At 35.1% G+C, this 16541-nt stretch overlaps 1 protein-coding gene across 1 annotated transcript in view; it reads left to right on the top strand.

Annotated features, from left to right (window-relative positions):
* The window catches only part of FBXL17 (F-box and leucine rich repeat protein 17), a 279442-nt gene that overhangs the window by 253938 nt on the left and 8963 nt on the right, over positions 1-16541 (top strand). Inside the window, exon 8 of the mRNA XM_027880835.1 lies at positions 10648-10790. Coding sequence (XP_027736636.1) covers positions 10648-10790 — 143 coding nt within the window. The remainder of the gene's footprint in view (positions 1-10647; positions 10791-16541) is intronic.

Raw genomic sequence — 16541 nt, 5'->3', positions numbered from 1 at the left:
ATCACTCACTTTCTATTCTGCCTAGCCCTTTCACACGACACCGCTTTATTATAACATAATCCATAGTGTCTGGAAGTGCACGGAATTTTTTTCACTCTGTTCAGTGCTGTTCTGTCCCAGCCCATGCTCCAAGTTCCCAGGCATACAACTTCACAAGTTTACACAACAATTCTAGCCCTATTGCATGAATCTCAGTTTTCCAGTCTTCACATACCATATTGCAAGAAGACTGAGTAACGAGGGTGAATATGAACTGGCTGAGTTAGAAAAATAGATACCCAATTCTTATGAATAATAACCTGTACTCCTAAAGTAGAGAACAGTACATACTGTGTCAGTATCTTAGAGGGACATAGGGTGTGTTTCTGGGAGTTGAAAAGTACTGCCAAACATATATTTGTTGAAGTGCATGAACAGCCTGTCTGGTGTAACATGTCATGCTGTGTGGTGTATTTGGTTTTATTACTTGTTACTTTTTGTGTGTTCTGGTGAACAGTCAAATATATACCCTCTAGATGAGTACTGAACAGCTGTACACCAGGAGTCATACAATGGAATTCAAAACTTTCAGTAGCCATTTTCTTCCAGTTTTATATTGTGTATGTAAAATTCCATTTTTATAAGCAGTTTTTATTTTCCAGTAAGTATTTATTTGACTCATTTTTCTCAATTTGATTCAATTTTATGTACTGAAAAATGTATCTATTGTACTCTATCTGCTGCTAAGCTTATCAGAACTTAGGAGTTGTTGCACTGAATCGTGATTTAAGTAGTCATTGTTCTACCATCAAACAGTGTGAAATTCTTTAGTGTGTGACAGAAGTAACATGCTGTCATGCATTTATTAGATGCTCTTCATCCTTCAGTCTCCTTTTTGATGTGTAGTCTTTCAAATTGATAAGTTTATGACTCCTTTTTGAAAGGGCAAAATGCATAATTCTGTTGTTCTCCAGCTTAGGACCCATGTTTTCTCTCATTGGCAGAACATTTTCCCTCTTTGGCAGAATGAGTATAGACCTCTGTCACAGATGTCATCCTTTGTCTCGGGAAGTATTTGCAAACCATCTAGCAGTCTTTTCAAAGTCAGCATTTATTAATCAGAAGAATACAGTAGCTAGATTCCTTAGGAGAGAAGGACAAAGCTAAATGTACAAAAGGGTGTGTTCCCACATCATTTAGGATTACTTTCTGTCATTCTCCAAGGAGACGTGCTCTAATCTCGCCTGATCCCACAATTGAACAGGCTCAACCATTAAATTCCCTCTCTGGGAAAGCATCTTCTGTCTCTGCCCCCCTCTTTTACAATCCCATGTGGCTGAGAGGTAGCTAAAATTTTGCTTTTTTGGCAATCAGCATCTGAATATCCTGATTTTTATTTCTTCCATGAAATTTGCCTTTCCAAACTCAACTCATTCACCAGGGTAGACAGTTAACAAGTGTTTGTGATATTTTTATATACATATCTAATACATATTTACAATTATATACATATTATTATCTAATAACCTAAAACTGTTTGTTAATAAATATATATTTAATAAGTGATACAAAGTGAATTTTCTATCTTCTACCAGTTTTCAGTTTATCATCTCGAGGTGTCCCAGCAAAGCATTACATGATTTTACATCTAGTCTGTATGTGATATTCTGTGTTCTGTGACTGTCTCAGACTTGGAGCTCCTCAAGTGCTCTAAAGATGCAGCTTTATCAAAGCATTCACGGAAGTTTGGAAGCAGTGCATACACCAGTTATCTAAACAATGTCAGATTTAAAAAAAAAATAAATTTAAAAAAAAATTGTTTCTTTCCTACCTCTCTAGGTTGACACATTGCATGTATCTTAAATTGTTCAGAGTTACAACTTTTTTTTTTTATTACTGTCTAGGTTTGGGTTTTCACTGTCATCACTTGTGACTGTCATATCTGAATGCTGCTAAGCTCCTTCATACAATAGCAGCTTGGAGTAATAGCTCTCATAGGCTAGGTACATGTTGTTTAAATAAGCTCAAACCCCATTATCTGTTTTGAAAAGATAATATTTAGATTTCCTTATATATCTCTTGTTCCTGTTTAGAATGGTTCAGGTAATTTTTGGCGTCCTTGTTAGCCTGGCCAAAAAAAAAAAGACCCAACTTTTTTCACTGTGGACTGAAAGAGAAAGAAGTCATCTTGAAGAGTCTATAGCACTTCTTCTCAATACTCTCCTGATGTAAAAAAAAAAAATTTTTTTACATATGCCTTGTCCGCAGAGTCAGTCATCTCATCACAGAAAGGCAATCAGGTTGACAAGGCTTGGTTTGCATGTGATACATCAGAGCTGTCTGTTCCCAGTCATCTCTGTGTCCTTCAGATGTGCCTTCCAGGAAAATTGGCTCCATGATTTTCTTGGGGATTGAAGTCAGGCTTACTGTCTTCTATTTGTAATCAGACTATGTCTGTGACAATGGTGGAAATTACTTCAGTGTAAAATAACTGAAGGAAAAGGAGTTATGTTTTAGTATTCCTAGGAAGGTGAAAATTGAGCTGTTTTGTAACAGCTTGGTCCACAGAGGCTATTTTGTCTTAAGACCATGGAGTTAAAACCAGCAGCTACTACCACTTTTACAATCTGTCTCTAAAGTGGTTATTTTTTAATATTTTTATGAGAGGTCTGCGGTCAGGACAGAAGCAAATACGCTTCATGCCTTTCAGTTTGCAATACTAGCATCTTTTTTGCATCCTTATTTTGTGGATTTGGGGGAATTGCTTTGTTTTAGTTTGTTTTTTTTTTTGCTGTTGTGTGCATTGAGTAAAAGATGCTGAAATGGCTAAAAAGTCCCAGAGCTTATATTCTGCATTAATAGATTTTATTTGGACTACAGATGTATTTATGATTAATTCGTTGTTGTCATTGTTGTTTTTTTTTATTTAAGAGACGTGTATAAAATATAACAAACAACTTTCTATGACTCTCTATGGCTTAGCTTTGTTCTTAGTGTGGACTTTTGGGGAAACAGATGTTCAACACTTGTTATATTAAAGATAGTTTTGAAAGATCATTCTTTTCTGCTTTTTCAATTTCATTTCTACTTTAGGACAGATTTTTGTTTACACTGTAGGACAATAATTTTTTTTATAATCTTTACAAATGTTTATGATTTGTTTATGGTTTTAGTCTGCCCAAATATGCAAGATAAAGAAGTAAAGCAAGCGCTAAAATTAATTTTATTTGGAAAATAATAGCCTTCTAATTGCCACGTGTTTCATGGAGTTTAAACTGCAGGATAGAGTTGGTTTAGCAATTGCCCTTTGTTCTTTGTATCAGTTAATAAAGTTGGCGTGGAATACAACACTGTATACTGTACAACTCAATGGTAACCATATACCACAACCAGACAATAGCTAAATAACTATATGCCCATTACTTTTATAACTCTTATGGGAAAATTTAAATACTGACCTGTGTTGAATATATTTTATATGAAGATATAAAATAAAATACTTTTCCTACATAAAAACTGTCTCTACCATCTTTCCCCTCACAGGAGGTCTTTTCAGTCCTTAAGATTTTTCTTGCTTTCAGGGGTTTTCATTAACCTTCTTTAGGTAACCAGTACTTTAAATAATGGGATTTTAACTATACAGAAATACAGAAATACATTGTTTTAAAATGTATGTGTTACTACTTTCAAACAGATTTTTTTTTTAAACTTACAGTAGTACCACTAGTTGAGTGGTTTGCCACCATACCTGCAAGTTAAGATCAAAATATGAATGCCGAGAGAAGGAATTTTAACCAGATTTCCTAAACTCTGGGAGAAAACAGGTTGGTTTGCTCAAGGGGTACAGTCTGTCTCCTTTTTCCTTGCGGCAGCTGGTTAGGTTGGTTTTGCATTGTGGTCATGCCACTGTATCTTTTTTCATTTTATTGCAGTCCCATACTTCATTCTCAAGAAATGTTCCCTATAGCCATATATGCACAAAGGTATAACAATAAAATTATCACAGGAGACCTCAAGCAGCCTGAGGCAGGTGAAGATATTAGGGAAAAAAGTGAAACACACCAAGTATATTAAAATGTAGGGTTGTCATTTTGAGAGATGACAAAGCATTCCAGTGGGAAAATTTTTCAGACTGGGCAACTTTTTTTCTAAACTTCTTTAGGATTTACAAAAGCTGAAGTATTTACCTATTTTACACACCTTTCTGGGGCTTGTATTCTGTGAGCACTTGCTATGAATATTAAAATACCAATTGTGTAAAATATTTTTAAAAATAGCACTGACCAATGTCTTTTTTGCATAACTTCTATACCGTAGGGAAAGGATGTATGTACCATATGGGAAACTAGTTAGGGAATAAAGACTCATTACGAGAACAGTGAAGTTCAGGGTTATTTTCCCTGTTTACGTACATACCTTTATTTCAAGGGAACTGCAGTTAAAAGTAGGAATGTATTTAGGTGCATGATTGGCTGAGTTCCCTGGTAGAAGGCCAGTTGCTCTGCAGATTCTGTCTCTCTTGGTTTTTTATTTCCTGATCGCACTGAAATGTGGCTGTTATGAGAGGTCATGATTGTAGAAGAAAGAAAAACAGACCCGTCATGCTGCCTGCCAGCTGTATGTGCAAAAGCCTGAGCAGAATTAGAGTTTTCACTAAGAAACTAGCACAAGCTGGCGTTTTGAACTGATATACCCATGATAGCCTTTATTTGGTGCCAGATGAACTGCAATGCTTGATGTATGATTTTTATCAGTATATGATGAACAAACATGTATTTAGTCATTAAAATAGCCTTCTAAATTTGTAAGTAGTAGGAGTATAAGGAGTAGAGAAATTGTATAAAAAGTTGTACCATGCAGTGAGTCTTTCGTTTAAGTTGGAATCAATATGAATTGTGAGCTATGATTCCTCTGCTGGGTGAGCAAAGCAGGAGAGAACTCAAGTAGTGGTTTCTTCAACTGCTGCTGTAGTTACAGCAGCAAAACGCCTTTTAACTCATGGAAATGGGATTAGGCATTTGCTGTCTCCCTGCACATAACAGATTAGCTAACCTGCAAGACCTCATGTAATTTGCATGGCAGATAACCATCAACCTCATCAATGCAGGGGCGTTAAACATGTACTTCCTGTTAGTATCATGTTTAGTATCATGTGGGCAAAGTTATCAAGCTTTTTATTTTGATCTCAGGGTTTGATCTGAAGAATAAAGTTCTGTTGCCCTAAGTTGAGGGGCGGGGGGAGAAAATGCTGGAGTCCCTGCAAAGTTTTCTGAAAATAAGTTTTTATAGGTGTATATATTTGTAAACAAGAGCCTTTTCTGTGTATAAGCAATACTTAATCTGTTGTATACTGTAGAAGATGTTATTAACATATATAAGTTAAAGATTCCATTTGTAGATGCAATAATATATTAAAATTATTTGGCAGTATGTTGTCTATATTCAGCTGTATTTTACGATTGTTGAGTGTTTTGGTCTAATTGTTTGCTAATTTTTAAGTTATTTTCTGAATATCACGGGAATTGGAATATCAAACTAATTTGGGAGAGTGGTAAAACTTCAGTGCATTCAAAGTTTTATAATTTACCTGCGTGATTTTCATCTTTTTTTTCTAATTCAGCAGAATAACATAAATGAAAGATAGAAAAGACTCTTTAAATTTCCCTGTTTGATCTGTCATGTACAGCATTTTCTTTGTAGCTTCTTCCTTTGTCCACTCATATTTTAAATAACTCAGGCAAATGAGAGTAAAATGCCATCAACAGAAAAAGAATATTTCAAAGTCCACTAAGCTGAACTGTTACACCATTTGCTTAAACCTAAATATATGATTTTCTTTGCTAACTTTATTTTTATTACATCTGCTTATTACAATTTTAACTCTCATAAACTTTGTAAAGGTTTTTTTTTTATATAAATTAGGGTCTCCAGGAGCCAGGGTTGTTATCAAAGTCACCTTAGTAGCTTTTGGCTATATAATAAATAAAAATATATTATGTTTATATAGAATTTTTATATTTTCTATATAAACTGTTAATATATTGTTATTATTTATAGTTATATAATATATAAAAATAAAAATATAATGGATATTTCTGTAAGAAGACAGTATTTCATGGTAATACTTGGTTGACTGATTTCTGCTCTGTGTAAAACCCTTAGAGAGGTTGGAAATTTTAAATTCTAATTCTTGCCTATTTAATTGGTTTTGACATTAATGAAAAAAGAACTTAATAAATTAATGCAAAAATGTTTTTTGCATGAATGCACATATATGTGTAATGCCCTGGTGGAAGGGTGATACCAGTCATAATTAATTTTTAAAAACATTTCTATCTAGTCGCCGCTGAAGGCTGACCAAATGCAGTGCCTTTTACATTTGCAATGTGTTAGGTGATAATAGGGAAAAAACCAGCAACACAGTTAAGTCTCACTGGGGTTTATTTTCAGTTAAATTCAAGTAGGATTTATTGATTAAGGAAGTGCTCTGTGATGTAGTACGTGCACATGAATAAAAGTATTTTTAATTGGACATAATTCTGCTTAATGCACCAGATTTCCAAACAATTTTATTTGGTAATATTATGCAAAACCTGGGATATTTTTTTCCAGATATAAAAATAACCTCAAAGTATATTAAGAGTGGGCCAAATATCAGTTGTTTGTAAGGGTTTTTTTCTCTTGTAGCAACTTTAAACTTGGGAATGGTCAGAACTAAATTATAAATGTGAGATTACTGGTTTTGTTAAGACATATTTATGTGATATCTATTTCTGATTTTTTTTTTTTCTGTATATATACGAAATCAAGGGAGAAGGCCACATACTGCCATCTGTAGTTTCCCAAAACCATTTTACAAAGTAAATGGAGCAGTTTTGTTGGAGGGAGAACTCAGTGCCTGACTAGCTCAGGTGCAGAAGTAATTTAACCACAACACCACTCACATTGCAGCCACTGGTTTTGCAAGTTACACACAGTTGAACAGAGACCTTTCCTCTGACTAAGACAGTCATTTCTGTCTGTAGGAGCAGATGCATTTAGCTGTTTTAGTTTATCAATTTAAAAGAAAATGAGTTTAATTAGTATTTGCTTTTAATGATAGTAGACTAAGGACAATATTTATCTTGTTTTCCCAACTATTCCAGCTGGTCATCTAAAAGATTTTACCTTTGCCTACAAACCTGGTCCTTTCACCTTCTTGCTGCAACGAAGTCCCATTACAACCAGAAAACATTTTTGTTTGATACAGCTCAAGGCTGTAGGGGTGATTTTCCAATTTCAGTTGGAGACGTTACACTTTATCTTCTGCCATGTAGGGGCTGTACATCAGTTGATTTCTATTCCACCAACCTAGCACTGGAAAAAGAAATATCTTGCTTTTGCCAAAATAAATGGGAGTATAAAAAGTATAGAAGAGAATTGGATGCCTTGTTAAATATTCACAAAAAAGGAGAGGTTCATATGTCAAAGCCAACAATTTTACACTACGTGGGAGATTTTTGTGTATCCTCCTCTACTTACTTGCAGTGTATAGTGTTCTTCTGTTTGGTCACTCACCATGTTTTGAAGCTCAGTTGTCATTAGTGTTGAAACACACTTTTGACAGTTCTTTACTGCTGGTTGTGCTACTAGTTCTTAAGTCACAGAATCCAGACTTGGTAAGGGGTTTACTGTGTGTTTCCTTGTTAAATTCCTGCCAGACTTTCCAAGAACAGCAGTGTATTCTGATTATTGTGGTCAAATGCAGAGAGGAAGAAAAGCTGTTGAGCAATGCAAACATTTTCTTAGCTGAAACTTGCGGCTTAAAGTATTCTGCTCATACAAGCAGAAGTGTGTGTACTCAAGACTTCTAAAAGAACTCAAGGATGAAATAGCAAAGCTCCTTGCTGCACTATGTAATCCTTCACTTAAACCTGCCTGACTACCACAGGATTGCTTGGCAGAGATATCTCAAAAAAAAAAAAAAATGTTTCAAGGAAGATCAGAAAAGTATGAACCAGTAAAGCTGGTGTCTGCATAAGGCATGTTAGTAATAATATGGAATGCGATTGGTGAACATGTGAATAAATATAACATATCCAGAAGGAGTTGACACAGCTCTTGTGGAGAAAGGTTGTGCTTCACAATCATATCAGAAAGCTTTGAAGAAGTCAGGAAGGAGTAAAGAAGATATGATTGATACAGTCTGTTGGGATTTCCAGAAACTGTTTCCCATAAGGGAAGGTAGTTTCTGAAAGAGAAGATGTCTGAACTGCAGGATTCCTTGCCACAGGGTGTTATGGGGCCAGAAAGACTTTGTGAGTTACAAGGCTGATTAACTGAACTTACCAAAGTACAGAGACATAAAATAAACCCAGTTCAGAAAATTCCTGACCATAATTTTTTTCATGTGAGGAAAGTGTTCCAGGAAGGTACTTTTACATTTTCACTTGTTCTCGTGGCCTTTCTTTATTTTCCTCTGATGGATGCTGATAGAAACTGAATAGTGTGTCTTTTCTCTAGCCCAGAGTGTTTTTGTGAGGGTGCAGTTGCACACATAGAAATTTTCAGAAAATACAGTCATTGGTGTTTTAAAGTGGCACACCCTCCGTATTTGATAGATGAACTGTTTAATGTATGACTAAGTATAACATTGTACACGCTTGTCGAAATATTAGTTTTTCAAGAAAGATGTCCGCTAATTGGGGACAGATTTTGTTGCTTTGATCTGATGATCTTTAATGGCACTTACATAGAAGTATTCTCTGCTGATTTTCTTTTCTTTATCAGTTTTACATGAAGCATTGCAAATAACAAAATATAGTTATAACTTTAAAAACACTAGCAAAAGTATTCAAATGCAAATGGTATTTGACATTGTGTTTAACTGGCATTATTCTGATGTAATGGAAGGTTTTCAGTATTTCATTATTTCATGTCTATAACATTTTGGCCGGGGTACAATAATTATAATTTCTATAACTTTTCCTATTGCAAAATATATGCAGAAAGTTTCTGACTGTCTATAATTTTTATTATAGTGATGTTTTAAGAGGTGTCTGTAAAAAAAGTGTAAAAGTTATGTTCTGCTATACATATATTTACATTTTTGCAAATTTAGGACTTGTTTTCTAGAGATGTACCGGGAAGCAAACAAGGAGTGGGTATTGTCCTACAAAAATCAATGACACCGTAGTGAAACTACAGAGATGATTGTATCATCTCTTCAGTACATCAGTTACAAAATTGCCCTTTTTGGTGAACTGCTGCAAGAAAGAAATTATGCACTGCTGCACCTTCCACAGCTACTGAGAATGCATTTTGCCTCTTTTGGCTGATTATATTTGCTAATTGAGTCTATCTAAATATTTATAAATAACCAAATTACCCTTACTGCTGTCTACCATCAGTACAGTCCTTTGCAGAACCACAGGAAGGTCGGATGGGTCCTATTTTTCTGTTTCTTGATTTCAGTTATATGCTGATTAGTCAAGACTGACATCTTGTATATCAAGAGCTACCAGCTATTTTTTTTTCCTTACATTCAGGAATGTAGCATGAACAGAGCAGCCCCTCAGCTGCTGAAAAATGATCTATTTAAACATACATGCGTTATTTGGGTTAAGTCACTCATTCATCTTCATTTTCAGCAACAGCATTGTAACTAGAACTAAAAACTGTGAACATCCTCCCCCTTGACTACATGCAGGTGGCTGACTTCTACACCAGAAACCTTAGCCTTTTTTCCTCAGCTGAGATTTTAGCTGCTAAAAGATGTTACTCATTGCTGTTACCAGATCTCAGCTTGACTTTCTGAGCCCGTATTTCCTGAAAAGTGTTCTAGTCCGTGATGACCACGGTGCTCGTGATTTGTGTCCTATGTGTCATTGTCATGCCATGACAAAACCTTCCCAGCCTCTTCAGATCCCTCGTGGTTTCTCCTACCTACCTTTTTTCAGCCCATTCAGAACCTCCAGCTCCTCTTTCCTTTCCCTTTCTAAAGGTTCAGGTTTTTCTTTTAATTCTCGTGACTCTTTTAACTCTTCTTTATTTTTTTATTAGAAAAGTGTTTGTGAAGAAAACATGAGAGTGAGACATACCATTGTTCTTACATTATCAATATGAAAAATAGGAAACAAATGCAATTTTAGAATATAATTATAAAATATATGACATAAGATTACTTCAGAATTTTCTAAACCCACTTTTTTTTCGTATACTCAGAAAATGTCCTGTTATTCTCAGTACTGTCTATGTAATATTATTTTGCGGGGGGGGGGGCATGTTAATTGTGTAAAATCAGTTATTTTCTCTGAAAACTGAGGTAGAATTGGTTTTATTCTATATTTCAATTTCATTAATTGATCCTTGATACTTCTGAAAAAAATAATTAAAAGAATTTGTTTAGAATATATCTGCTAATTGGTCTATTTGTCTTGATTCATAGATAGAAAAATATATAGTAATATATAGTATATAGTTATACCTGTTTATCTATGTGTTTATATGTATTTGCACTTGTGTATGATCCTATTTTGAATTGAAGAGAATTCTGAAATATAAGGTCTTTTACAAGGTACACGAAAAACTGCTTCTCAGAATTTAATTTCCACACTATTCAGTACATACAGGGAACTGCCCTTGCTGTCTCTACTAGCTGAATATTTCAATCTTTTAATATCTTTACAGCTCTGATAGCCATTGGGCGGTACAGCATGACAATAGAGACAGTGGATGTTGGATGGTGCAAGGAGATCACAGACCGTGGTGCCACCCAGATTGCACAGCGCAGCAAGTCTCTCAGATATTTAGGATTGATGAGGTGTGATCAGGTAAGAGGCATTTGCATGAGCTGATTCCTCCTTCTGAACATGTGAGAGTGTTTGTGTGTAAGTGGGGGAGGCAGGGAGGTTTGGTTTTATGTACAAACAGGTTTGGTATTCACTACTCTGGTAGTGTAATCTGCTAGTGTATTCACTACTCTTTTTTGTGTACTGTGTTTTCATATTTGGCTAAGAGAACAGAACTAAAGGGAGCATTACACATTTTTGCTGACATAGATTTTCAAAATACACCCACCGGCTACACTCACAGCCTGAGGTGCTCACAAAGGTTTCTGTAAAATCTACCCTCTGACTGTTTTGAATATTTTTGTCTAAAAGTGTTTGGTATATCATGCTATTATTATGACTTTGTTTTTTAAAAAGTTGGGGGGGGGACCTTTAGCATGACTAGTGATTTAGTGATCTTCTGTCATATGTCTGTGCTCTTGCTCACGTGCAATGGTTTTGAAAACAGAAGAACAAAAGTTTGGCTAAATAGAGAAAAAAAAAATATGAGTTTCTTATATACAGCTTTCCCATGTGGAATATATTAAGAATGTTTGTAAGTTTTAGCACTTTGTCATTAGAAGAAAAGAGGACAGGGCAGTCCAACCCCACCTTGTATATAGCCTTCAGGAATGGGTTCCCGGTTTACAGAAGAGAGATCAAGAGGCCTTTCAGCATAAATAGCTAAAAGAAAAGTCATAGGAGGTCCAGAATTTCTGATCATAAGTCTTCAAATACACCTGCAGGGATTCATTCTTTTCCAACCATCATCAATGAAATGTCCAGCTTGTGATGCCCATCATAAGCATGTCTCTCAGGCTTGTGGATTTCTGACAGGATACAGCTTGTGGAAAACCAGGTTTCAGTCTCAGAAAGTTAATGCTCAACACCATTACCCTGCGTCCCTCACAGTAGCTTACAGAAGACAGTGACAAAATCCAGTATCTCAAATGGCAAGGAATAGTAATGTCCAGGTCAGTTGTAGAGTTAGAAATAGCATTTTGCGAAGCCAGCCTTAGGCAGTTTCCAGTTTGAGAGAAAGTTGAGCACTTTGGAAGAATTACTCTGTCTATCAAAACTGAGTCTACTTAATCTCCTAAACATTAGTATTTTATAAGAGCCAATAGACAAAGGGAATATGTGGGTCTCTTTGATGGATCGTGCTAAGATTATGTACTTAGAGAATGTTCAAAGGGTAACTTGAGCTTGGGAATTAGGTCTGACCCTGAATCACCTAATCACTTCTACATGTATATTTATTTTGTGAATTTAGCTAATGTTTAACAATCAACAGGGATCTAACAAGTGCAATAATTTTGTCCTGTCTTCAGCTGCTATCAAAAATCAATGATCTTGATGCTGAAAACAAGTTTTACTACCTTATAAGCTAAACTATATGTACTACAGTCTGTATTTCTCTAATTGGTCGTTAATGCTTTCCTAGTTTACACCATCTTTTGTGTTATGAAATGCAACTGCTGAAAAGAAAAAATTAAATATCTTTTGAGAAAGCTTCAAGGAAGATAAAAAAGCAATGTTGACTGTGCATGCAGGTGTGTGTGTGCATTAGAAATTATTTAAAGTATAATAGTTAGAACATGTTAGGAAGTTAGTAAATGCTGTTACAGCATACACTGTAGTAGTGGGACTACCACTGAGAATTATTTTCTTGCTTGCAATAGCTTGGTGGGAAGAATAGCTTCTCAGACAGAATGAAGTAAGTATCCTTGACTTAAGGGTTTTTTGGCAGCTAGAAGATGCCAGCTCCCTTTTTCCGCTGCAGATGAACAGAGAAATTACTGAACAAAATCATGTCCTCAACTGTCTCTACCCAATATCATGCAGAACTAATTTTTTCCAGTGGCTGCTCTATTAAATTAAAAATGTCAGTGTCCAAGACATCATTAAAGAGAATTCTTGGGTGGTTTAGAAGGGTTTATTTACATGCCCCATTGACTGAAAGTCTTTGTACTGTTGTCAGCTTGCAGTGTAGAGAGGGTTAGAAGATTTGTCCCTTCCTTTCCTAAGGTACTGACTGCTATGCTAGTACCAGGTAGCTTTTGTGCCTTTTAGGAATTTCCAGGCATTGGAGGGGAAGTACTTAAACACATTTACGTAAGGAACATATGTTAGTAGACTTCAAATGGGTACCACTAAAATACTCTTTATGAGCCAGGCTCTTTGGAATTTCTTTGATATGCACTTGACATAAATTAGAGGCGTCAAGGGTCCTCCCAAGAAAGATCAAGAGAGGCTGCAAGCCTGGGTAAAGGCAGGCTCTGTTTTATGCCACTGATTATCCGAGTGCCTCCAGGCAATGTGTTTCAGTAGATGCAGAACATTATTGATCCACACCATGAAAATAATCAAATTATTCATTTTTCATCAAACTGCTATTGCCATGACCTTTCTTTTTATCATTTTTCCTACCATCTAACATGCACACCACAGGAGCAATATGATCTTTGCCTTAAAATAGATGCCATTGTGTTGAGAAATCTCATGAAAAAGAGCTGACTTTACCATGAGGTCATCATAATGGGGCACATATTTCATTTGGAGCTTTTCTGTTTCAGATAGGATATGTCTGAGATACTATGATTGAGACCTCCAAAAGTATTAAAGTGTTCAGAAAGTAGACCCTAAGTGTTGTTAATTGCATATGTTTGAGCAATGAAATTCCCCAGTTGCCTGCATATTAACATCAACACATACTGAAAAGCAGCTAGGACCCTTCTTCTCCCTTCTGATCACTCTCGCTGTTCAGGGTATCAACTCTGTGGAAATATGTGTGCATGGGTCTGCACAGGCACTTGGGACTGCACAGGTCATGTGTTTCATAAAAAGAAAATGTTGCTATTTTGGAGTCTTCATTTCTTTTGAAAACAGTAAGAGATAAAATCAGTAGTTATGTAGGGCCTAAGCAGTAAGGACATTTTAGAGATTTGTAATTGGAAAAGGCATAAAAGACAGTGTACTTCTGTTTTGCATTCTGGGGTTACTGCCTGTGTTTGTGCCCAGCCCTGCTTCCAGTGGCAGTGAGCCAGGATTCATTCCTTCGTGTTGCCTCTTCCCCATGCTCTGGCTGCACAGGAAAACCACAAGTTCCTCAGTTTCTCTACACAGTGTTGTGCTTTTAGGGGCTGCAGTCTGAGGTTGTATTTTAGGACTTGCTGTGGGTATTTGGGAACGTAACAGCTTTGTGTACTGCTCAGGTACACAGTTTGTCTGATCTTCCTGATTTGTCACACAATTTGTCAAATTTGTCAAATATATTTCTTGGTATATTTGTCAAATACCAAGAAAAGCACAGATTTGTCTCCATAAGAAGGAGTTCTATTCAGTTCACCTCAGTTTGATTCTCCTGTAGCAAAAAAAGAATATAACTGTCTGCTCTTCCAACCAAATTTTAATTGTAGCTCTGTATTTTATATCCCAAGTTAGGAAAGTGTGTATTTCAAAGTAGAATTCATTCTTCCCTTTAAATACTTGAAATACCTTGAGAGACATGAGCAGTTACAGGATACTTCCTTCCTCCTGCAAACACTGACATCAGAATTCCTAAGAACTTTACTTGTATACTGAGGGCATAAAATGATGCCTACATCAGAACACCAGATTTAAATGCATATATCAAACTTCTTTTCCTGAACACATTCCTACCCCTAAACTGAGCCATATCCTATTTACTTATTGTGGTTAATAATTATTTTGAAATATTTTGTATTTCATCTTTTTTTAAAATGGAAGAAGATGATGATGTTCTCTTTACTATTTATTGCTAAAATTCATTTGAAAGATGTCTTTGTGGCACTTCTTTCTTGTGCTCTCACCAGTGAAACTTTAAAGTTTTAAATAATGGCAGTTTGAAATCTTCACCCTTGGGGAAGATGGCTGGGTATCAATTAGGAGATAGGGGCTGAAAACTTGATCAGTTTTTTGGGGTAGTGTCTTGACTGGTTGAACAATGTGTCAGAATTATCTTCCCAAAACTTTTCTCACACAGATTTTCGTATATCAAGATCCTTTTCCTGTGGTGCTGTTTCCAATGGTTAACAGGAGTGCTGCCATGTAAATGCAGGAAACATTTCTTGGGATAATATGCAGAAAAATGTCACTAAAAACAGAGGCCACAAAATTCAACGTTCACCACTATGTGTGAATGAAATGAAGAGAGTCTGACAAAGTTGGCTGTGAATGGAAACACAACTTAGTTAATAAATCATGTTGGCCTTTGTTCCTTACTTTCTTCTTTTTTTTTCTTTGCTTTTTTCTTTTTTTTTTTTTCTTTTTTGAGATGAATTTCGTGAAAAAGACATAGTTGCTTTTCATGGAAATACTTATGAAAGCCTGTAGCTTATTCCAGATGACTTTCTCGCATGAATTGTAGCATGTATTTCCTATTCAAGTTTTACTGAGATTTTAGAGCACAGAAATTGATGGTCAGTACAACTGACAAAAAGACAAACTCTTTTAGGTTACCACAGAAGGGAAGGAAGATAAATGATCCCTAAAAATAAAAATGGTCTGTTAAGAAATCATTTGCATCTTAAGTAAGCATAAGAATTTCAGAAAATCAGTGGACTTTTAATATAATTTATTACTTTGTCCTTCTATAAAACCTAGTCTAGAAATATTTGTAAATATATATTCTTTGCAGACTGCAAATAAGTAGCCTAACTGGAATGCAATTGTTTATGAGAAATGTTTTTACCCTTCACTCACAGACTTTTAATTTACATGGCTAGCCTGTAACTGAAGGTAAGTGAAAAAGAGATAATATCCTAAGTTCTAGAGATGCAACTATAAATTTTAAATACATTTTTTAGCTAAATATTCTTAATCAATGATAGAACAGTGAGAGTACAAAACCATGGCTTGTTTTAATATAATTATCATAGCAATTTGCCTTCCACCGTCAGAAAATGCTATCATTAGCCTGATAAGAAAACCTGACAAATTGCTACCATTTCTTCTTTTATGTTTTTAGATTTGAAATTATGATTTTGTAATTTGAAGAGGAATGAAAATATCGAGTCCTTTCTTTTAAGACAAATTCTATAGGACTGTTTTTTTCTGTTAAATCACTGTAATTTGTTTGATTTACATTGCATATTAAAAAGAAATTGCTGTATTTTTTGTAGTTTTATATGTATAATGTAGGACCTGTGATTGATACAACTCTGTATGAATAATGAAGATTTTAGATTCATGAAATCTGTGAATCCCATTAGAAGGAAACTACAGTTATCCCACAACAAAAGAAAAATAGCATTTATTTCACTTTGGTTTTCAATACAACGATTTAAAAAGACTGGACTACTTCTGTTTTTTTTTCCCCTAGCTAACTGGGATAACAGATCCATTATGTGTGTAAACGAAAGCATCTGCTAAAATATAAAAGGAGGGTTTTTTTACAAATTGAACTTCTTGCTCTTCTAATTTAACTGTTTCTTTACTAAAGATTTTTAAAGGCTGATGGTTCTGGAATAAATTCATGGCAGTAAGCTGAAGATGGAATCTTCTGTGTTAATGTATTTGTCCTTGTTTTTAAAAAGCACCCATCTGATCATGTTATACTGTAGTAGAAAGATGGGCCCTCAGTTACAGATCAACAGTTCAGAATCAGGATAAGGCCAGCTATTAAGGAAGAATTTAATGTGAACTAGTCAGCATTTTTATTATTAAAAAAAAAAAAAAAAAAAAAAAAAAAAAAAAAAAAAAAAAAAAAAAAAAAAAAAAAAAAAAAAAAAA

Source organism: Empidonax traillii, unplaced genomic scaffold (assembly GCF_003031625.1).
Source record: "Empidonax traillii isolate 1590-97213 ecotype Southwest subspecies unplaced genomic scaffold, ASM303162v1 scaffold75:size1520028, whole genome shotgun sequence".
Lineage (NCBI taxonomy): Eukaryota > Metazoa > Chordata > Aves > Passeriformes > Tyrannidae > Empidonax > Empidonax traillii.
This window is presented reverse-complemented; position numbering and strand designations above follow the sequence as displayed.